The sequence below is a fragment of the Nicotiana tomentosiformis genome, chromosome 11 (genome assembly GCF_000390325.3).
Source record: "Nicotiana tomentosiformis chromosome 11, ASM39032v3, whole genome shotgun sequence".
Classification (NCBI taxonomy): Eukaryota; Viridiplantae; Streptophyta; class Magnoliopsida; order Solanales; family Solanaceae; genus Nicotiana; species Nicotiana tomentosiformis.
The window spans coordinates 82137313-82161256 of record NC_090822.1 but is presented as its reverse complement, the minus strand read 5'-3'; the positions used below and the strand labels follow the sequence as shown (position 1 = coordinate 82161256).

General features: G+C 38.5%; 1 protein-coding gene across 1 annotated transcript; it reads left to right on the top strand.

Moving 5' to 3' along the window:
• Positions 1-2840: 2840 nt before the first annotated feature.
• LOC138901753 (uncharacterized) lies at positions 2841-8209 on the top strand. The gene is made up of 3 exons (XM_070189541.1): positions 2841-3387; positions 3442-3697; positions 7693-8209. Exons 1-3 carry the CDS (start codon positions 2841-2843, stop codon positions 8207-8209), a joined length of 1320 nt encoding a protein of 439 aa, XP_070045642.1.
• Positions 8210-23944: the final 15735 nt, after the last annotated feature.

Sequence of the window (23944 nt, the reverse complement as noted above, 5' to 3'; positions counted from 1 at the left end):
AACACATTAGTTTATCATTTTAATTTTGTATTATGGCTTTAATTAGTATTTCTTATTTATTTTCTTCTATTTCTCTTAGCAGTAGCTAGATATTTACTAGGGTTGTGACCCAACCCTAGTGTGTAAACCTTATGGGTAATTAATCTAAAGCTTGTTTATGATTGGGTATTTGTTATTTAGCCTTGTTCATGAATTTTTTCTATAATTAATGGTTGAAAATATTGATTCATGCCTTTTTTACTTGTTCTTACTTGAGAAAGAGGGACCTAGTATAGGAAAATTAGGCTAACAAGAAATTAGGCTAGTTAAGGTTTTGTCTAGCCTAATTAAAAGGTTTGAACTAGAGATAGGAAACCCCTACTTGAGCTCATATGAACTATTTTACTTGACATCCAATTGGGTTTGAGAAAGCCAATTTGGGCAAAATCACTCTATGACCGAGAGGTATTAAGTGGGTAATATAGAGTTGAGATCTATAATACTCCTCGATCACTAAAATAAGTGTTAATGTAATTAACCCACCTCACTAACACCTAGGTGAAGGTTACATCCCTAGGCCTTTTACCTATATGAAAAAAAACCAAAAACAATTACTCAATCTCTAGTTTTTTTTCTCTAGTGAATCATTGCTAGTATAGATTGTAGAAGTAAATTACAAAACCCTTTTGTTTGGAAGTGTAATTGAGATATTTTATCTCTGTGTATCAAGTGTACACCCTATCACCCATATTTAACTCCCTGAGAAAATCGACCCCAACTCATTATTGGGTACTATTCTTCCAACAACCGTTTCCACTCATTGATTGAGTGTGTATTGGGCGTGGATCAAGTTTTGGCGCAATTGTCGGGGAGTTTTAATGGTGTTAGCTATATATTTGATTGTATTTTTGGAATATCTTCTTTCCTTTATGTGTTACTAACTTATTGAAGAAATCATGGATACAAACATGGCGAACAATGAGAACAAAAATATACCTTTGGAGGACTTGGACAGTGAGGAGAAACAACCCGATGAGGTACCTTAATTGGAACAACCTAATCAGCGAGGCCGGCCACAATAAAATATGCCCGTACTACCCCCACCTCCACTACCTCACCCATAGGCGGCTTAACACCAGATATTGCCCAATGAAGGTTATGCTAGTGCAATAGTCCCTCCCTATATTAGGGCAGACAACTTTCAAATCACCAATGTGATGCTCACATTGTTTGAGCAACGGGACTTCTTTACCGGTGCACCAACTCAAAATGCATACAAATATTTGAAGGTCTTTGCGGATACATGTTGGGGGAGCAAGCAAACTAATATTTCTAAGGATGCCTTGAGGCTAAGGCTTTTTCCCTTCTCTCTACGAGGTAAAGCTTTAGATTGGTGAAGCGTTTGCGGAACCATTCAATACACACTTGGGATGAGTTGGCGGCCAAATTCGTTGCTAAGGGTTTCTCTCCCGGGCACATGGCTACCCTTCGGGATGAAATCTTGGCATTCAAGCAAGAACCGAATGAACCACTACACGAAATTTGGGAACACTATAGAATAATGGTTAAGGAATGTACTAACAACGATATGATGGAGATCATGTTGCAACAAACCTTCTATTGTAGGACTAACACAACTAACCAATGTGTATTGGACCAACTAGCTGGTGTAAACTTCATGACAATGCCTTCTGCGAAGGTATGTGACATTCTAGATGAGTTGGCAAAAAATCATTGGCTTGGAAATCCTGAGCTAATATCCCACAAGGTGATCTGAATATGATACACCTCCACAAAGAGTTACAAGACCATGGGCAAGCCATTTCTGAATTGATAACTACCATGACTCAACTAGCAACGACCCAACTCAATCAAGTGCAAGCTCCTAAGCAATTCCATGCTTTGGAGAGAGTCAGTGTTTTGGTGAACAAGAAGAGGACCAAGGGTCCAGAAATGCAAACTTGGGTGGAGAACTATGTTCAAGAAGATGGCGGTTTTGAACAATATGATTCTTATAATGAGCAAGAGGAGGAATTTCAACATATGAACAATTTTCAAGAGCAAAGAAACAACTTCCAACACTTAAATCAACAATAATGGTGACCACAAAATAACCATGGAAATTGGAACTCTAACAATCAAGGGAATTGACATAATAATAACAACCAAGAAAATTGGAGTGGAAGCAATCAAGGAAATTGAGGAGGCAACAATCAAGGTGGTTGGGAAAATAATCAACGCAACCGGGGGTTGGGTTTTCAAAGCCCCCAATGTATCAACAACCATGCAACCCACCTCATTATCCTTCCCATGATTCAAGTTCTTCAAACAATGAGATGGGACATATTGAGAATATGTTTAAGCAAATAATGAAAAATAATGCCGACTCAGATGCCCAACTTACCTCACACAACACATCCATCCATAATCTAGAAGTTTAAATGGGCCAAATATCTCAAGCTATAAATTCTCGTCCTAAGGTTTCACTACCAAGTGACACAACGTTGAACCCAAAGGGTGGTAACATTACGAGGTATGATATGGCGGTTATCACAAGAAGTGGAAGAGGCTGTAATGCACCCACCTCAAGTGAAAGGCGACATGTCGATGATGACCAAGTGATGCAAGAAGAAGATATCCCAAACAATGTTGTTCAAGCAAATGAGGAATTTTGGATCCATATCGATAATAGTGTTGAAGAGACTCAAGAGGAAGTGAACCCGTCTAGGGAACACATCATTAACATACCAGAACCGGTAGTGCAAAAGACTAAGGCACTATTGCCTTAGCCTCTACCTCCATACCCTCAAAGACATGCCAAGAAAAATAGTGAGAATCAATTCAAGAAGTTCATTCAAATGATGAAGAGTCTTTCAATCAATGTGTCATTGGTAGAAGATTTGGAACAAATACCCGGTTATGCAAACTTTATGAAAGATCTTGTGACTAAGAAGCGGTCGATGAATTTTGAAACTATTAAGGTCACTTATCAAGTAAGTGCAATTGTTCATTCAGTGGCCCCGAAGTTAGAGGATCGCGGTGCTTTCATGATTCCTTGTACAATTGGGAGTGCCAAGTTTTCTATAACACTTTATGATCTTGGGGCGAGTATAAATTTGATGCCTATTTCGGTTTTCAAGACTTTGGGAATTGGGAAATCAAGGCCCACTTCTATGAGGTTGCAAATGGTTGTTCGTACCATGAAGAGGCCGTTGGGAAAAGATGTTTTGGTCTGGGTTGATAAATTCATTCTTCCGACAGAATTTGGTATTCTAGATTGTGAAGTTGATTATGAAGTGCATGTCATTCTAGGGAGACCATTCTGTGCTATGGGTAAGGCTCTTTGTGATATAGAGGCCGGAGAACTCACTTTCAGTATTGGTGATGAACAAATGGTATTCCATGTGTGTAAGTATATGCGGTAACCAAATGGCAATGAGGTGTGTTCTTTTGTGGACATAGTGACCGGTGTTATTGTTGATGATACAAGTACTACAATCAATGTTGGTGATATGTCGGAGGCTGTTTTGCTCAATTTTGATGATGACGAGATGGATGGCTTCATGGAATGTGTTAACTCTTTGCAAGGAATGGGGCCGTACAACTATGCACCCCAAAAATTATCTTTGGATCTTGAGAATAGGAAGACTCTTCCTACAAATCCTTCTATTGAAGAGCCACCTACTTTGGAGTTGAAGCCATTTCCTCCAAACCATTGGTATGAATTTCTTGGCTCTTGTTCTACTTTACCAGTTATTCTTTCCTCTTATTTGACTAACGTGTAGGTTGATTCCATATTGGTGGTATTCCAAAAGAGGAAGAAGGCTATTGGGTGGACTTTGGTGGATATTCGGGGTATAAGCACCGCCCTTTGCATGCATAAGATCAAGTTGGAGGATTGTGCTAAACCGTCCATTGAACATCAAAGAAGACTCAATGAGTCTATGCAAGAAGTTGTAAAGAAGGAGATTATCAAATGGTTGGATTCTAGGGTTGTCTACCCCATCTCCGATAGTTCATAGACCTTTCCGGTTCAATGTGTCCCAAAGAAGGGGGAATGATTGTTCTTACCAATAATAAGAATGAGTTGATTTCTACAATAACGGTAACCGGTTGGAGGGTTTTTATGGATTATCACAAGCTCAACAAAGTTACAAGGAAGGATCACTTTCCACTTCAATTCTTAGATTAAATGCTCGATAGATTGGCCGATCGTGCTTTCTATAGTTTTCTTGATGGGTACTCGAGCTACAACCAAATTCTCATTGCTCTGTAATATCAAGAGAAAACTGTCACGCCCCGAACATAGGAGCGAGACCAGCACCCGGTGCCTCGCCTAACCTGGCGTACCAAATTGCGACTAAGGGACTCTGAACATATAATGTCATACTTTGGCCATGGGGCCACCTTGCAAGACAATTTGCGAAGCAAAATATAAAACTGAATGGAAACTAGCGCTAACTAAACATCAATATAAAGCTAGGCCGACAAGACCGTCATAGCTACTACAACTGACAAACCACCAAATTATACATACTAGGCCTACCAACCCAACATACTGCACTAACCAACAGGATATGTCTACAAGCCTCTACTGATAGATATATTGTGATCGTAACAGGGCCCCGACCTACCCATAATATATATATAAATACATACATAAGATGTACACGAAAACCTAGACCCGATAACTCCGAAGGATGTGGAGCTTACCGATCAGGCTAAACTCTGGAAATACCTACTGAGGAGGTCTACCCGTCTATCTATCTGAACCTGCATGCATGAAATGCATCATCCCCGAAAAAGGGACGTCAGTACGAAATAATGTACCGAGTATGTAAGGCAATAACACGACTATAAACTGAAACTAAACTGATAATATAATAACTGGAAGTAACTGGGAGTCAAAGATGATCTGGAGATATACTTACCTGCTGATAGTGACTAAACTCCTTCAATATAGTAAGTAAAATAAATGTCCGGCCCTATAAGGCTCGGTATGTATAACTGCTCGGCCGTAATAGGCTCGGCCATACTGGGCTCTGTATCTCGGCCATTCTGGGCTCGCTCATAGGCGCTCGGCCACAGTAGGCTCGGTATATATAACTTACCATCTGATCAGAGGTTGCCCAATAGGGGCCTGCCCACTGATTATAGCTCGATGGTGGTGAAAATAGTGTAATACTGTATATATATATATAGACCCTCTGCTCTCTTGACTGAATGAAGATAAAACTAAACTGAATATGAAGTCCCGATAAGGGAGAGTACTGTAACTTATGAGACTAGGATAGTGTATATAAATTTGGGAGTATGAGCTTCTCTTTATGCCTCGTTATCAAACACATGTAATTACGAGATCATGCCAAAATGAAGGAAGGGCTTAGACTTAACATACCTTATCACAATCTTCCCAATCACCAAGTTGAACTCACCTCTTCGCACCTTAATCTACAAGAATGATAATAATACTATCGTTAAGTTACGAAAGGTACAACTATCACACAACGAACGACAAACTTATTTTGTATTAAAACGGGCAGCATCTCCCCTATAATCCTTACTTCCTCCAAATTCAAGATAACACCAACAATACAAGAACAGAACAATAACAACATATATACATCATTTTCCAGCCCTATATACACCATCAAATACTACAAAACAGCCCAACACACCCCAATCTCTTCATACACAAAACGACCACCGTAGTAGTGTCAAACGACCCGAAAATGTTATGACGAACGACCATCCAAACACCCTACATTTATATGGTTTTTCTACACCCCCTTACTCCTCCTAAACTCCACAAAACTTTAGTAAAACATCCAGCCCAACAGCAACACAAAATAGTCCACAAAACAGTCTGCTACAAGTAAATAACTCGAACTCACGGCTTCCGATCACTGTCCCGTGAGTTCTTACAAGTATAGAACGACTTACCATGAATTTACAGAAGAAAAACTGGATGAAAGAGATCAGTAAACTCACCTTATTTGTTGGATAACTCAACTCCTATCTTGGTTCTTCAAAACTCTAGGTTTTACCTCCAATTAGAACTTGAAAGGGAGAGAAAATCAATTAGGGTTTGTGGGAAATTTTTTGGGAGGATTTGTTTGCAGAGATTATGTCTGGTTATTATGATCTATTTTATGTCTAATATATGAAGAAAATAGGCCTTTAAAAGGCCTCTTTGGACGACCCTAAATGGCCCATTTTTGGGCTTTCATTTAAGCAAGTAGGTGACACACCTACTTGTCACCTAGCAGCTTGCGCAGTATTGCAAAAAAACCCATATCTCTCTACTCCAATGTGGTATTGACAAACGGTTTAATGCGTTGAAAAATAGACTCATAGATATTTAATTTGATGGGTTGAACACCCCATAACTCTAAGTATATTGGGATAAAATTGCAGTTACATTTGACCCAAAGTTTCAGTAAAACTTATGAATGTAACTTGTGATGACTTTCATCGACTTTTGTTTCACAACTCGCTTGACTTCAAAACATAACACACGGATGTCATACGAATAATATAAATCATAACATAATCTACTTATCATGTTAATCACCCTAGTCTCACCCCAAAGGTACATGTTATAACATTCCCAACTTGTCGACTTTCGACGAAACATTGTTTTATTCAATTGCTTTAGCTTCTGAACTGTCCAACCCTCTATGTACTTGTTGTTCATGATCTTCAATATTTGTAACCTCAGAGGTAAAATTATTAACTTACTTTATATACTTTTAAATATTATCTCATTTTTCGTCCTACATTAGTTTGCTTACGACGCATTTTTATGTACGAAAATATAGGGTGTAACAAAAACAACCTTTGCATGTCCCTATGGTACTTTTGATTTCAAAAGGATGCCATTTGGTATGTGCAATGCACCTGTGAATTTTCAATGGTGTAAGATGGCTATTTTCACGGACATGGTAGAGTACTACCTTGAAATTTTCATGGATCACTTCTCGGTGGTTGGTGATTCTTTTGATAGTTGTCTTGCAAATTTGGACAAAGTGTTGACTAGGTGTGAAGAGACCAACTTGGTGCTGAATTGGGAGAAATTCCATTTCATGGTTGAGGAAGGTATTTCCCTTGGCCATAAAATCTCAAGGAATGGAATTGAAGTTGATAAGGAAAAGATTGAGGTGATTTCTAAGCTTTTACCCCTGACTTCGGTAGAGGGTGTGCGGCATTTCCTAATCCATGCGGGTTTCTACCGCGCTTTATCAAAGATTTCTCTAAAGTGGTGAACCCATTATGTAAGCTCCTTGAGAATGATGCAAAGTTTAATTTCAATGATGATTGTATGAGAGCTTTTGAACTATTAACGCTCAAGTTGACCACTACACCTATCATTACCACTCCCAATTGGAGTTTTCCTTTTGAACTCATGTGTGATGCAAGTGACGTGGCGGTTGGGGCTATTTTGGGGCAACGTATTAACAAATCTTTTCATCCGGTCTACTGTGCTAGTAAGACCATGAATAGTGCCCAAGTCAATTATACCATTACGGATAACAAGCTCCTTTCTATTGTGTTTGCAATTGAGAAATTTGGCGCATACATGATAGATGCTAAAGTTATTGTCCACACTGATCATGCGATGATTCGCTATCTTATGAGCAAAAAGGATTCAAAAGCCCATTTGATGAGATAGGTACTCTTGTTGCAAGAATTTGATATTGATATCGAATATAGGAAAGGTAGTGAAAACCAAGTAGCAGACCACTTGTCTCATTTGGAGGAGGAGGGGAGGCAGCATGATGGCCTTGAAATCAATGAATCCTTTCCCGATGAGCAACTTTTGGCCATTTCAATGAAAGAGGTGCCAAGGTTTGCAGACTTGGCAAATTTTCTTGTGAGTGGAATCATTACGGATGAGTTATCTTCAAACCAAAGGAAGAAGCTCAAGAGAGATTATCAAGATTATTATTGGAATGATCCATACCTTTTCCGGATTTGTACGAATGGGGTTATTAGAAGGTGTGTAGCGGAAGAAGAGAAAGGCAATATTCTTGGGGATTGTTATTCCTCACCATATAGTGGTCATAATGGTGGAGAAAGAACGGCGGCCAAAGATCTTAGTTATGGTTTCTATTGGCCTACTCTTTACAAGGACACAAATAATTTAGTGAAAATATGTGATGAATGTCAACGGTCCGGTGGAATCTCAAAGAAAAATGAAAATGCCTCTCATAACCATCTTGGAGATTGATATTTTTTATGTTTGGGGCATTGACTTTATGGACCCTTTTGTGAGTTCTTGTGGGAACACATACATCTTGGTCGCGGTAGATTATGTGTCCAAATGGGTTGAGGCCGTACTTACCCAACAATGAGGCGAGAAGTATAGTGGCTTTCTTAAAGAAGAATATTTTTACAAGATTTGGTACTCCACGTACAATCATAAGCGATGAGGGTCACACTTTTACAACAAACCTTTTGACACTTTAGTTAGAAAGTATGGTGTTACTCACAAGGTCATGACTCCCTATCACCCACAAGTTAGTAGGCAAGTAGAAGTCTCCAACCGGGAGATAAAGAGTATCTTGTCTAAAACGGTGAATGCTAATCGGATAGATTGGTCCAAGAAGCTTGATTATGCATTATAGGCTTATCATATGGCTTACAAAACACATATCGGAATATATCCATACCGATTAGTGTCGGGAAAAGCTTGTCATCTTCCGGTGGAACTAGAGCACAAGGTAATGTGGGCTTTAAATAAATTGAATCTTGATTGGGATGTAGTCGCAAACTTGCGGGTTGCACATTTGAATGAATTGGATGAGTTCTGGTACCATGCATATGCGAGTTCATCCTTGTACAAAGAAAAGATGAAATATCTACATGACAAATACATTTGAAACAAAGCGTTCAAGGTGGACGATCTTGAGTTATTATTTAACTCAAGGTTAAGGATGTTTTCCGGGAAGCTAAAATCCAAGTGGAGTGGTCCGTTTGAAATTGTGGGTGTGACACATTTAGGTGTATTAGACTTGAAGAACAAGAACAATGAAGTATTCCAAGTCAATATAAATCGGGTGAAGAACTACTTGGGCAAGGTTGGAGATAGCCACATGGTGCCGGTCATTTAATTCACTTGAGGATGCTTTGACATTGCCGCAACACTAAATCAGGCGCTTCTTGGGAGGCAACCCATATTCGTTTCCTTTTTTTTTTGTAGATAGATGTTATTTATTGTTCTAACTTAATTTGAAGTGTTCTACAGGGTTGAGTGTTACATGCAATAAATGTGGACTTAAAATGGCTAAGGGTTGAACGAACTGCGGACCGCACATTAATTATGCGGATCGTAGAATTTCGTGTGCCACAACAAAGGTGCTTATGCTGCCGCACATTTCACATGCGGATCGCACAATTGAAAGCCTAACAAAGTGTCAAAAATCAAACTCTCTAAATTTTGAGTCTATCAGTGCAGGGTTGATCTACGAGCGCATGAAGAATTGAGCGGCCGCACTACAAAATATGCGGACCGCACATGAGGAACAAAGAATTCAGGCCCAGGTGAAAGAGTGCGGACCGCACTTGGATTTGTGCGGCCGCACTCAGTCGTTTTCCATCTCAATAACTCTGAGTATAAATAGGAGTTTTGATTTCATTTTACACTATTCACCCTCTTTACAATCATTGTTGCTCTGCAAGTTTTACTGAGATATTTTCACTATCTACCACACACACCTTCCTATGCTTACATACCTAGTGAACTCACTTTATCTGGTATGATTCACTTTATATTAATCTTTGTGTTAGTTTAAATTTTGAAATTTCAGTTTCTTTTTAGGCCATCTGTCACTAGAGTTCATCCATATGTCCATGTGGGGTAGATTTGTACTATTAATAATTAATATATGCTCAAAGGGGTTGGGTTATTTAGATTTTATGTGTATATCGTGTTGCCATACTGATTTGTACAAGTAATTGCAAAATCTAAGTGAAAAATACTAATTGTTCGTAAAATTTTGAAATCTGCGGCCGCACTTGAATTTGTGCGGTCCACAGTTTAGTTATTCTGGGTAGCTAGTGAATAAGAGTGCTTATGTGGTTGAACTTTAATTGTGCAGATCATAGAATTCTAAGAATGGCCGCACTTATGTCCGCATTGTTTATAAGAGATTTGTCTCTTGAGAAAACAAATATGCGGACTGCACTTTAAATTCAACGGACTGTAGAGGAATTTTGCGGCCGCATTTTGGCCATCGTACTATATTCAGAGAAGAGGCATTTGAACCTCTGAACATTTTTGTCAGAAGTGCGGCCGCACTTGAAATTGTGCAGTCCACACTCCCTTTCTGTTGTCGCACATAAAAAATGTGCGGACCATAGTTCCTATTTTCCTGCAGCATGTTAATCTATAGTAACCCAACTGTGTCCACAATGTTCTCCCTTGCCTACTTGAGTCTTGACTACGTTGAATGATGACTTGCAACTAACAATCCTCTTTGTTTTGATATAGACAATGATTCGATCGTGAGGTCGTGGCTAAACTGCAAAGGTGGAGGTGACTCTTCTAGGGGTTGCGGCAGAGGTATCTTACCCCTCTGTGTGCCCAAACCCATCAGGAAGAAGTCCACATCAGGCAGAGGGAGGGGTGCATACCTCTCTGAATCTAGCTCTTATGTCCCGTCTAGGGAAGCTTCTGAGGGCAACTTTGTGTCTATTCCGAATGAGCAACAGTTGCACAGTCTAGTCCACAGGGATGATCTGAGACCATAGATATGGCAGCACTTCCAAGGGTTCGGAAAGTGATAGCCAGGCTTCCAAGCCAGTAGTTGTTCTAGAGTCAGATTCACAGTATGTTAAGGATATCCCTGATGATGGTAGAGGGGGAGAGGGTACATCCACTGGTGTTGAGAGATCATAGAAGAAGGAAATATGGGAAGATAGATTTGTTAGTTTGGCTTCTTTCACTAATTTTCGGATATGGTGGCCGACGATATCATTGATGCATGAGAGGTAATTTATGTTGAACGACCTAGATAGATACAACCCTCTAGTGTTAAGGTAGTTCAAATCGAGGAAGGGTTGGATGTTGTTCACTGAGAGAGTTGTTGATGCCACAGAGCACCTTGTCCGCGAGTTCTATGCCAACATTTCACACATCCACAAGGGGACAAAGGTGACCAATGTGTGCAACCTCAAGGTGAGGTTTGATCAGCACACGCTGAACGCATACTTGGGTTTTGAGGACTTAGAGCCAAAAGAGTACTTCGAGAAGTTGAATTTGAAAGAAGAAGCCCGACCATGGATTTCTAATATCTTAGCACCACCGGTACCACCTCCACCATGGATCACTGCTAGGGTTCCCATTTAGTGGAACACACTGAGCATTGAGGCAAAAGGTTCGCAGACATTTGTGTGTAACAGGCTTGACCCGAGCCAGAATGAGAACATCTTGCCTATTCCCCATGCAGTTCTAGTGGTTTCTATCATGGCCGTATACCCAATCAATGTGGGTGTCGCGATGTCGGCCAATATCTCATTGGTAGTGCAGTATACTAACACGGCTTACCCCTATCCCAGCACTATCATAGAGTACCTTACTAATGCAAATGTAGAGCCAAAAACATTTGATATGAAGGTGAAGCTGAAGAAGCCATTTGAGTGGTACTCGCTGTAGGATCCGACCAACCCGAAGAAAAGAGCTCAGCCTTCTACCACTACAGGCTAGTCTGATGAGCCGGTAGTGGTAGTTTTTGACATGGCTGATATTCCATCTACATCATCTAAGATCTCTTCTAGTGCAGCTGCTATGCCTCCGCCACGATCTTCAGCTGTATCCTCAACTCCATCCAACACTCCTACCACAGCACCAAAGCAGCCCCTACGCCAGTTCTGAGGTCGGTGTCCATGCCTACATCCCCAATATCTGCTCTGCGAGTCTCCTAGAATTTGGCAAGTCTTAACAACAAAATGCAGGTAGCTACTTCAAAGTTGTCCGAGATATCTAAAATTGTTGCAGTGGAGTCATCCACACATGAACCTCAGGTTTCTACTGACCTTGATGGGAAGCTGCAGAAGAGTTTAGTAAACCAGAATTTAATCATGGACACTATGGTACAATATGGATTAGTTATTGAGGACTTGACCAAAGAAGTGAAGAAGCTGAGAAAGTCCTAGGCCAGCAAGAAGTCAATTGATAAGCTTAGGAGGAGGTGACCCAACTTGCGACAACTGAGGATTTATAATTTGACATGCTGCTTGACCCAGACCAGTCTGCCCCAGATCCATCTACATCGGTTGCATCATCTGGCTAGTCTGATGAGCCATGCCTTGCTGCCGACACTGGTGATGCAGTGCGTGCGATGTTTTTTACTCGCGACAGTCCCAGATATGATGATAAGATACAGTTGGCTGAGCCAATGAGAGTTGATGCTGCTGGGTACACTGAGATGTCCAAGGATGCTTAGGGAGTGTCTTCGCCCTTTCTCTTTTCACTCTTATTTTGTCAAGCATTGGGTACAATGCTTACTTTTATTCAGGGGGTGTAGTTTTTTTGATGATTGGCACATTTGGATACATTTGGACTGTAATAATTGGATAATTTAGTTTCATTTATTATTTTAGGTTTATCTATCTTTAGTTATTTATTGCTTTCATTAGCTTCTTTAATTGTTTACTTTGATTTTTATTTTGTTAGTAGCTTTCATGTTTTTCGTAGTACTATAAATAATAAGCATTTAATTTTATTTATACCACGGTTCTTTTCAAAGGTAGTTTTGTGTGAACCGGGTGAGTCTTCCTGAGGATGGATGGTGTGACAACCTTTTTAAGGGAATGAGTCCATTTTTTTGTGTTTAGGTAATAATAATAGTAATAGTAATTAATAAAATTCCTAATCAAATCATTCTAAAAAAATGTTATTCATGATTCATTTGGCACCAACACACTTAACTACGTGCTTATGGTTTGAAACAAGGGTTTTGAAAAAGAATAGCTCTAGTTAGTGACTTTGAGACGCTTGAGCTGACTTTGATAATCATTGAGTGGTTTATTGGACCATAGTGATCTTTAGTTTGATTATGGTTGTTGTAGGCTCTCGACTATATCCTCTTTTACGGTCTAGTTGCATGAGGGGTGAGGTGAAATTTTGTTGCTAGCCCAAGTATCTGTGAAAATTATCTAGAACTTGCCCCGAATGTGCTTCAAGGCGAAATCCTAAGTTTGCTTGATTTTGGAGATGATTGTAGGCTTTACTTGGTCCGTTTGAGATTTATATTGCCAACCAATGTTGTTATCCCTAGTCAATCACCTTTGAGCCTTTAGCCTTTTTTCGTTTGGTAACTATGTTATAAGTTTTTACCCACTTTGTCGTAAACCTATCTCGGCACCCGCTCCTTTTTTTAAACTCTTATGAAATAAGTTGCTTAAGGCATAAGTTTGGGGGGGGGGGGTAGTTTAGTAATTTGAAAGAGGTATCAAGGAATCAAAAAGGGGAAATAAATGATCTCTATGAAAAGAGAAGGCAAGAAAAGAAAAAGAACAAAAAGAAAATGCCAAAAAGAGAATAAAAAGGAGGGTTGATGAAATAAGAAAAAAACAACTATCTCTAGTATGAGCATCAAGGGAGAAAAAGAATGAAATGAACAAGAAAGAGTAATGTCAAGTCTCTCTAGCCTCCAAGAAAAAGAAAATGCCTCTAAGAGTTGGTAAATATGAGCCAAGAAATAAAAATGTGCAGTGCTTAAGGAAGGGTATAACCATTTACCCATATGGTATCCTACCCCAATCCAAAAGCCTTCATTACAACCCGAAAGAAGTCCTACTTGATATTGAACCGAGTAAGCTTACATTAGTGGTGATCTACATGAGGGGCAAGCCTATGGTACTTAAAGCATTACATGTGATATTCTTTTGTGAGGGTGGACGTTCTGTTACTTAATACGATATATTTTGATATGATTTTTGGGTGATTTTGGCCACGACCTATGGTTGAGGTACTCTACTAGCATGGGGAGTTCGTTGCGTGTTGTAGTTTTGATCTACGGGATTGAGTTAGTGAAAGGTTTTCGGTTGGTATGGTATCTATTCTACATGTGTTCAGAGTTAAGGATGGGATTCGCGTGTCTTTAGATGGATCGGTATGTCTGAACCAGGCTATGTGCAGCGGTGCTGTTATGTTAGGAAGAGATCCGTAGTGATTAGTTGGTATGTTTTGTTTCTCCCTTGTGGAATGGATTCATAGTATGGTATCGTTGGGGAGTTTTACCTGTTGGACTTGTTTGATAGTTCTCTCATGTGTTTCTCTTTCCATATTCAGTCATATTCGAGTTGTACTTGTGGGGTTCGGATTGCGATGTATATACCAGGTGTTGTTTGGTGTGGCATGTTGTCCGAGTGAGTGGTTATGAGATTTAACATATCTCTTACATCTATATCAGTGTTATGAAGGTTTGGAACAAGTTTTATTTAATATAGGGAAATTTACCAGTACCGGATTTGATAGTGGGCAGCTATTGTGGTCAAAGTTGTTTCTATGTGAATATGGGTGATGTGTTACGTCTTGTTGTTATACCTTGTGGATGTATGCATGAGCCGTTGCAGCTGGTTGAGGTTGATACAATCTGTTTATATGAGCATTAGATCTTTAGGGGATACTTGGATGAGGAAATTTGGTTCTTAGGCTTATTGGTTAAGGTTGAAGGAATAATCTTCAGTTAAGATGGTGTTTCCAGGTTACATAGATTGGCGTGATGTGGGATCACCCGTATGTATGTGCATGGTAAGTTTATGTAGCGATTTGGTGGCTTTGGAATGACTCTTTCGAGGACGAACGTTTGTTTAAGAGGGGGAGAATGTAACGATAGGACCCATCGTTTTGAGCTTTGGCATTCCGTTTGGTGGTTTGAGGTCTTGAGTAGCTTCATATTAGGTATTATGACTTGCATGTTTGGTCGGTTCCAATTTTCGAACGATTTGGGATTGATTTGGAGGAATGATTCTCATTTTAGAAACTTTGAGTTGGAAGAGTTGACCATGTTTGACTTTTGCATATTTTATCATGCATCAGAGTTTTGATGGTTTTGTTAGGCCCGGATGGTGATTTTGGACTACGGTGTATGCCCGGAGTTGGAGTCGGAGGTCCTTAGGTTGATTTTGGCACTTATTCGCAAAAGTTGACAATTTGTAGGTTTAGAATTTTTTTAAGTTTGACCATGGTTTGACTTTGTGGCGATCGGGTTCGGATTTTGGTTTCGGGGCTTGGAATGGGTCATTTTTGTCATTTGTGACTTGTTTACAAAATTTGGTGTCATTATGAGTTGGTTTGATAAGAATCAGACGCGTGATTGTGTTTCTAGCAATCCTTGAATTTCATTGTGATTTTCATGCCTTTTGGTATCCGATTCGTGGTTACAGATATTATCATGGTATTTTTATCTCACGAGCGAGTTAGTATGATATTTTTAGACTTGTGTGGATGTTTGGTATGGAGCCCTGGGGGCTCAGGTGAGTTTGAGATGGGTTTCAAATTATTTTTGTTGAGTTTGAGTGTGTTGGTTTCATCGCACTTGCAATAAGGAGGTCGCAAATGCGACCATCCCTTTTGCAATCGAAAATGCAAAGAGGCCTGGGCTAGGGGAAGGTCGCTTTTCTAACCGACTGGTCGCTTTTGCGAAAGGCCAGAGTTCACATTTGCGATAGTTTTTATCGCTTTTGGGATTTGTTCAGGGTTGTCGAAGCTTCGCTATTGCGAAGGCTTTTCCGCTTTTGCGAGGGTTCGCATTTGCGAACCCTGAAACGCAAATGTGACACCTGCAATTGTTTATATGTTGTGTATTTCATGACTTAGTCTTATTTTATCATATTTTAAAACCCTAGACTCAGTAGGAGGTGATTTTGAGGAGGGATTTTCGCATACAACTATTGTGTAATTATTTTAAATTCATTTATTATTACATAACATGGTTGTTTATGAGATTTATCATCTAAATCATGAGATTTGAAGAGAAATTTTGGGGGATTTTGTCTATGTTTTGAAAAATAAAAATTTGATATTTCAGAGTCGAATTGGACTCGGTTTGACAATCAAACACATATTTGGAATCGTGGGGCTATGGATAGTTAAGATCTACCTGTCGATTTGGGTTTTAACTGGGCGGGCACGGGGTTGAATTTTGTTGACTTTTGGGGAATTGTGTAAGGATCATAAATTTATTTATTGAAATTGGTTTCTCTTGCATTAGTTGATGTTATTAAGTCGATTTTGTTCAGATTTGAGCCGAGCGGAGATAAATTTTAGAGGAAAGGCATTTCTAGAGTATTGATTGAGGGCTTTTGAGGTAAGTATCTTGCCTAACCTTATGTGGGGGAACTTTCCTATAGGATTTGGTTTAATTTCATTACATGAACTATGTGAAAGCCGTGTACACGAGGTGACGAGTATATACACGGGCTTATATGTGGTATTGACCGGTTTATGCTCTTAGGCTATTACCATGCTCTTGATTGAAGTTGTTGTTACATGGAATGTCTTTTATTGTTGATTATTTTCCATTTCATTTTGTTGTTGTTGAAATTCTTGTATACTTCGTTGTTGAACCTTGGGCTATGTTTTATTATGATATTGGCATTGTTGTTTTGGCATGTGGTGGCATTGGATACGTGTGGTGCGAGTTGATAGTTGTGTTTTGAATTTGGCATATGTGGACTTGTGGAGTGGATTGTCGGAGTGTTTGCACGAGGTTCTACCGTGCTATTATTATTGTTATATTGTACATGCGGCGAGACAAGTCGGGCTATATTGTCACGACCTAAACCGATGGGCCGCGACGGGTACCCGGTACCTTACTCAACCGAGTACCAACATAACGTACCATTTTATGTCATACTATTATAGATAACTGAGCCGGAAGGCTTCCGTGATATAAGTAGAATGCCACATGTAATACTAACTTATGCATAAGATATACGTGCCTATAAGACCAAAATAACCACTCGTACACTAACCATAGGCCGACAAGGCCATACAATCATTTACATACGTGACATCTGTCTACAAACCTCTAAGGATACATAATTTTCATAAAGGTCGAGATAGAGTCCCGCCATACCAAACAATACACGTCTAAATCATACTAACCAAACAAGCAACTCTGAAGCAAATGGAGCGCACCAACATCTTCCGCTAAGCTGATAGCCTACTTGGAGGGCTCTCGACCTGTCTATCGGGACCTGCGGGAATGAAACACAGCGTCCCCAGGCAAAAGGGACATCAGTACAAATAATGTACCGAGTATGTAAGGAATAAAAATTAGTAAATAATAGACATGAGAGAAACATGGAGTAAAAGACTCGACATGTACGTTTGCATAGCTCTGTGAATCATTTCATTTTTATTATGTCATGCATATGCGTATAAATGTCATACCATGCATAGGTATATACGTTCATAATATCATCAAGCTTTTGAGGGCATCCCATCATATCATTTCGGCTACTGTTGGCAAATCATCAACGTATACCAGCTGATCAGGTGGTGGTGCGTATATAACGCCGTAACCTTTTTTCTAATATCCCATATAAATATAATATACATATATACGCGTATATAACGCCATCTAGTCATGGGTCAATGTACATGTATAAATGAATAAAATATATAAGAAATACGTTAATAAGATTTTCTCGGAATGCCATAAAAATCAATATGCCTTTCGAATAAACTTTATCAAATACGTATTTTTCCGAGACCCATGAACAGGAGATATAATAATAATTCACATGGAGAATCAAGAATATAGATACCCTTAGTATTTATATGAATATATTCATTTATGAAAGTTGCATATTTTTCTCGTTTCATTTGTATTATTTAGATCATGCCAAAAAGAAAGAAGGTATGGCCTTAACATACCTGGAGTAAGAAAAATACGTATGAATTTCCAAATCCCCTCACCTTCGTCCTTGGCTTTGCCTTTCTGTATAATTACCTTACCAAGTGAAGTTTGGTATTAATTCAAGATAAGTGAGTATCATTCTTGGCTTAGCATTCCATATGTCTCAATTACCAAATGGAGTTTGGTATTAATTCAAGAGGAGTGAGCATCATTCTTGGCTTTTGCATTCCATATGTCTCCATTACCAAATGGAGTTTGGGATTACTTTAAGAGGAGTGACCGTATGTCTCCATTACCAAATGGAGTTTGGTATTAATTCAAGAGGAATGAGCATCATTCTTGGCTTTTGCATTCCATATGTCTCCATTACCAAATGGAGTTTGGGATTACTTTAAGAGGAGTGTGATAAGTGTAGGGATAAGCCCTTTCTATGTGTTTGCAAGGAGTGTCTTAGAATATTCCATGTGTCCTCTTAATTGATTGTCCAAATCTAAGTCATTATCAAGTCCTCCACTTGCTGCCACGTTTTTGCTTTAGTATTTATCCAAAGACTTCAATTAATCTACCACTAATTATTAATTAACTAGGTAATGTCCCATTATCCAAAAATTAACTAATTACCCATATAATTAAGAATTATTTTTACTTATTTAAAATACTACTCACTTCTCACATACCCTATACACCTTATTATCATAGTCATGTAGTATCTTGTATGGCACTAGTCCATAAATACCGAGTATTTTAGCTCGGGCCATATTTTATCCCAAATTGCCAAACTTCGACGAAATTTATTTTCTTTGATTTTCTTACCCTCTCACCTTCACGAATTTACGTATCACTTGTTTGAAATAACATAATACTTATAATCCCAAGATAATCTCATTCCCGAACTTATGTTGCTTAACTTACAACGAAACTTTAATGTACGAAAAATGCGGGATGTAACATCTCATTTACGAGCTTATATCAATTTACTTATGGCGTACTTCCACGTACGAAAACATGGGGTGTAACATTATTCCCCCCTTTGGAACATTCGTCCTCGAATGTTGACTGATGCACTTATCATTTTCATAACTTATGGCTCTTATGAATACTTTAGTACTCTCGTTGTCATCTTAGGCAATTGTTCTGTGAATAAATCCAAAGGCCAAGTCATTACCCCCTTTAGGCCTCTTTTCCACACCATGACTTGTGATCGAAATCCTTCCAATCTCGTAATTGTTGCTATCTTTTATCATGCAGCCTCTACGATACTGACCTTGTTAGTGTGCCTATGCGACTCTTCTTTCCTTTTTCCTCCATCTTTTAGCCAATCTCTAGGCCTTACTTTGTAAACATATACAGAGCTTAATAAGATGTCTCTCTGGGCATCTATAGGTATACTGAAGTTCTTCGCTCGGTACTTTGTAGAACTTGCGAATATTACTATATCTTATTTCATAGACCTGGTTATCCATTCGTATGACTTTACTGCATTTACGTAGGTCATACTATACCATAACTCTTACTATGATTTATTGTTACTGAGGTCTGCAACCACCTCCAGGTTACTCTCGTAGCTTATCCTTAAGACTGATGGCCTAATCGCATCTCATATTTTGTTACTTTTATCCATCCATTGTTGATTCATCTCAATATTGATCTATAGTCTACTACTGATAACTTGAAACTTCTTACGTAATCACTAGGTCTGATGTCTCATTGGAGAACCTCTGAAGTGATTAGACCGATCCACCAAGGGGAGATACCATGCTTCCATAATCGTATTCTATAGCATCCCAATGTGATTTACCTTACATGGGTATTTTAATCCCATACCATTCATGAAATCCTCTTTGATTCATTACTCAATCGAAGGCCAAACGTCATCCTTTATCTATCGCAATCACACCTTTATTTCATTACCAGGGCAGCATTCCATTTCTTCTAAATGCTACTAGTCTTAGACTCCTTTGAGTTTATTTAAGTCGTCAGCTCTTATTGTTTTCATGGGATTAATCCTTAGGACTTATCCCCGTCACCTTCTCACTCACCCTTTCTTATCCTTATTCCTGACTTCTAGAACTTTGTCACCTTACCATACAATAGCTTGCGACCAACACATATCTATTTATTTTACTCGCGACCTTTTAACTTGCTTGCATCATAGATTTTCTTATGTCATTCTGGAATATCGAGCGAGACATCATACCATCTCTAGCTCTTTTTTTATTATTATTTTTAGAAACCATAGGTTGGAAGATATGCCACTAATGACGCCGCTATCATTCTTGGATACTGAATCCCAGTACTTCTTGTCTTTTGTCCGAAGTATGGACAATTCACAACCTTCTGCATTTGTTGTTCACCTTTACCTTACTTGCCTTAAAAATATTACATCACATCTTCTATCTTTTTCATGACCTCCCTTCCCCATAGGTATGATTCACATCCACAACTTGAAGCTCTATTATAATACTTGCACCTCCTTACACAATCCGGTGAGAGCTTCATACTGACTTCTTATGAGGTTAGTACCCTTCTAACTGGCTTTATCGTGGGGTCATTATAGAATATGGTTGTTGTACTCTCTTGTACCTCTAATATTAAGAGTGATTCTTCAATGTTCTTAATACGATTTCTATAATTGTCTGGGGCAAATAATCATACTCATGATTCACTTGGACTTAGGAGCGTGACCGGAATTTTATTTGGAAGTCCGTAGTAGAATTAGGCTTGAAATGCCGAAAATTAAATTTTTAGAAAGTTTGACCGAGGGGTTGACTTTTTGATATCGGGGTCGAAATCTGATTCTGAAAATTTTCATAACTCATTTATGTCATTTATGACTTATGTGCAAAATTTGAGGTCAATCGAAATTGATTTGATATGTTTCAGCGCAAAATATAGAAGTTGGAAAATTTGAAAACTCATAATTCGATTCGATGCGCGATTCGTAATTTCGGCGTTGTTTGGCATGATTTGAAGCCTCAACTAAGTTCATATTGTATTTTGGTACATGTTGGTATATTTGGTTAAGGTCCCGAGGGCCTCGGGTGGATTTTGGAAGGTTAACGGAATGGATTTCGGACAAAAAGGAACTGCTGGAATTTTTCTGCTGCAGAAGCTGTTTTTGGACAGCAACCGGTGCAATCGCAGAGCTGACTTTGGAAGCTTATATCTCGAACTCTATAAGGAATCTGAACATTTTCAAAACATGAAAGTTGTAGCCCTTTGATTCTAGTTTCCAGAATGATAAACCATTTATCATTTAGACATTTATACAAAATGTTATTGATTGACTGAAGCTGCTACTGCAGATTTTTGCTACAGCACTGTGCATCGCCAGAAATTTCTGCTGCACAGGGCTGACTTTGGGAGCTTATATCTCGCAATCTATAAGGAGTTGGGCGATGAGCAAAACATGAAAGTTGTAGTACTTTGTATCTAGTTTGCAGAACGTTAAACCGTTTGGCAGTTGGGGTTGAGTACAAGAAGTTATGATTGATACACTACAGGCTGTCGAGGAATAGTTTGATGTTTTCAACATAAGCATGTAATGATCCAAAAGTTCATTTTTAGTCCTAGAGATCAAAATTCGATTTCGAGACTTTCGTCATTTTGATAATGAATTATATGAGTGATCTGGAAAGTTTGGTCTAATTTCATCAAGTCGCGATTGAGTTTTAAGCGCGAAATATGAGTTAATTGTTTAATGAGCGAAATTGGTATCACATTGAGCAAATGAGCTCCGAATTGAGTTTCGATTGAACGAATGGGTTCGTAGTTTTATTTGTGAGTCATAGGAACAAGAATCGTCGAATTTCGAGTTCGTATGATGGAGTTAGAGCCTTTTTAGTAAAATAAAATTATTGGTGTAAATAGTTCTGGTGTGCACCTTTAGCGACCAGATGTGACACTTTTAGCGACGGGATTGGACTTTTAGTGACCAGAATAGTGTTTTTTGGGCAGAAACTTAAGGACCAAAAATGGTCATTTCCTTCATTTCGTTTTGGAGTTTTGGAGCACGGTTTTTGGGCGATTTTGAGGATTTCTTCAAGACTTCAACCTAGGTAAGTGTCCTATATCCAAATGTGATTATATTTCATAAATCCATGGTCATATTCATCATTTATTTCGGATTTAAATGGAAGAAATCATGATTTTTGCAAAATCTTCCAAAAACAAAATTTAAGATTTGGAGGTCGAGTTGTTATCGGATTTTGGTAAAATTGGTATGGGTGGACTCATAATTGAATGGATTGTCGGATTTTATAAGTTTCGCCGGATTCCGAGATGTGGGCCCCACGGGCAAATTTTGAGCTAATTTCGGATTTTTATGAAAATATAATATTTTCTTATGAAAGTGATTACTATAATTTTTGTTGACTATATCGAATTAATTATGACTAGATACGAGTCGATCGGAGTCGGAAATTCAAGGAAAAAGCATAATACTTGGTTAAATACGAGCAAGTCGAGGTAAGTGACTTGTCTAACCTTGTGTGGGGGAAATTTCCCCTAGAATTGGTATTGATGTGATTATTGAAATGTGTTGAAAGTCGTGTGCACGAGGTGACGAGTGTGTACACGGATTAAATTGTGAAAGATTATATGTTTAAATTGTGTAGATCAATGTTACGTATTTACTAAATTATTTTATCTTGTTATATTCTTCATTATTGATGTGAGATATATACTTCAAATTTGTTTGATCTTTTCTTACTAATTGTTTTACCTGTTTAGTTGAAACTTGGTTTCTTTTATTCAGTGCATTATTTGAAGGTTGATTTTCTTTAAATTAAATATTATTAATATGAAGTATTTGTCATTTTTAAACTTGATATTGAAGCAATGTAGTAAAGATTTTAAAATATTATTTTCCTAAATTATTTACTCCTGAATATTTTTATACTCATTGTGAGGGATCCGTGAGCTCTTTATTATGGAAGAATATTATTGATGAATATTTTTGACATGAGCTGTGAGCTTTTTATTGTGGAAAACTATTATTGATGATTTATTTTGGCATGAGCCGTGAGCTCTTTATTGTGGCAAACTATTATTGATGATTTATTTTGGCATGAGCCGTGAGCTCTTTATTGTGGAAAAATATTGTTGTTGAATTATTTTGGCAAGTTAAATTATTTGAGCACTTGAGGTGCAAATTGTGATATATTGTGATATTGATACGCATGCGGTGGTATAAGGTCTGGGTGTTGAAACGCATGCGGTGAGATAAGGGTGGCTTGATACGCGTGGCTAGTAGGGGAACTACTAGAAGTAATGCGGTGTGATAAGGGTGGCTAAAACGCGGGATGCTATTTCGGAAAAAAATGTTTTCTTTAAATAAATTGTGAAGGCTCCCGCGGTGATATAAGGAAATGAGATATTGTAAATTTATTTATGATTTGGGACTATGAGGCGGTACCTCGGGAGTGCCCTTGTTGATATTGATTTATGGCCGTAGTTGCCTTTGATTATTATTGTGATTTTCATAAAGTTGAAGGAAATTCTGTTTTGATTTCCACAAGAAATTATTTGCAATTATTTGGTGTCATTAAATGTGACATACTATTTGATTCATTTTCAATGTCATTTTATTTTACTACATTAATAAACATTTTACCATGCCATTATTATATTCCAGTAGGGCCTCACCTGACCTCGTCACTACTCTACCGAGGTTAGGCTTGGCACTTACTAGGTACCGCTGTGGTGTACTCATACTATGCTTCTGCACATCTTTTTGTGCAGATCCAGGTACATTTTACCAGCCTAGACGTCATTGAGTTACCTGCGCACAGAGACTTCGAGGTATATCTGCCAGCGTCCGCAGACTCCGGAGTCCCCTTCTATCATTTTATGTTGCTTCCTTATATTTTATCTAGACCTTGACATATAGAGACATTAAGAATAAATTCTTAGAAGCTTGTGACTTATTTCTACCGGATTTTGGGAGTTCAAATTGTTTGAATTGTAGTTTATTTATTTTAGATATTTATTATTATTCCGCATTGATAGGCTTACCTAGTCTTAGAGACTAGGTGCCATCACGACATCCTACGGAGGGAATTTGGGGTCGTGACAATGACCTGGACCCAATT

What these genes read in the sequence shown, in the direction of transcription:
- LOC138901753 (XM_070189541.1), top strand. Translation starts at nt 2,841, where the DNA reads ATGAAGAGTCTTTCAATCAATGTGTCATTGGTAGAAGATTTGGAACAA. An exon ending in ACAAATGGTATTCCATGTGT is followed by an intron (nt 3,388 to 3,441) that starts GTAAGTATATGC and finishes TTGTGGACATAG; the next exon opens with TGACCGGTGTTATTGTTGAT. An exon ending in CCATTTCCTCCAAACCATTG is followed by an intron (nt 3,698 to 7,692) that starts GTATGAATTTCT and finishes TATCGAATATAG; the next exon opens with GAAAGGTAGTGAAAACCAAG.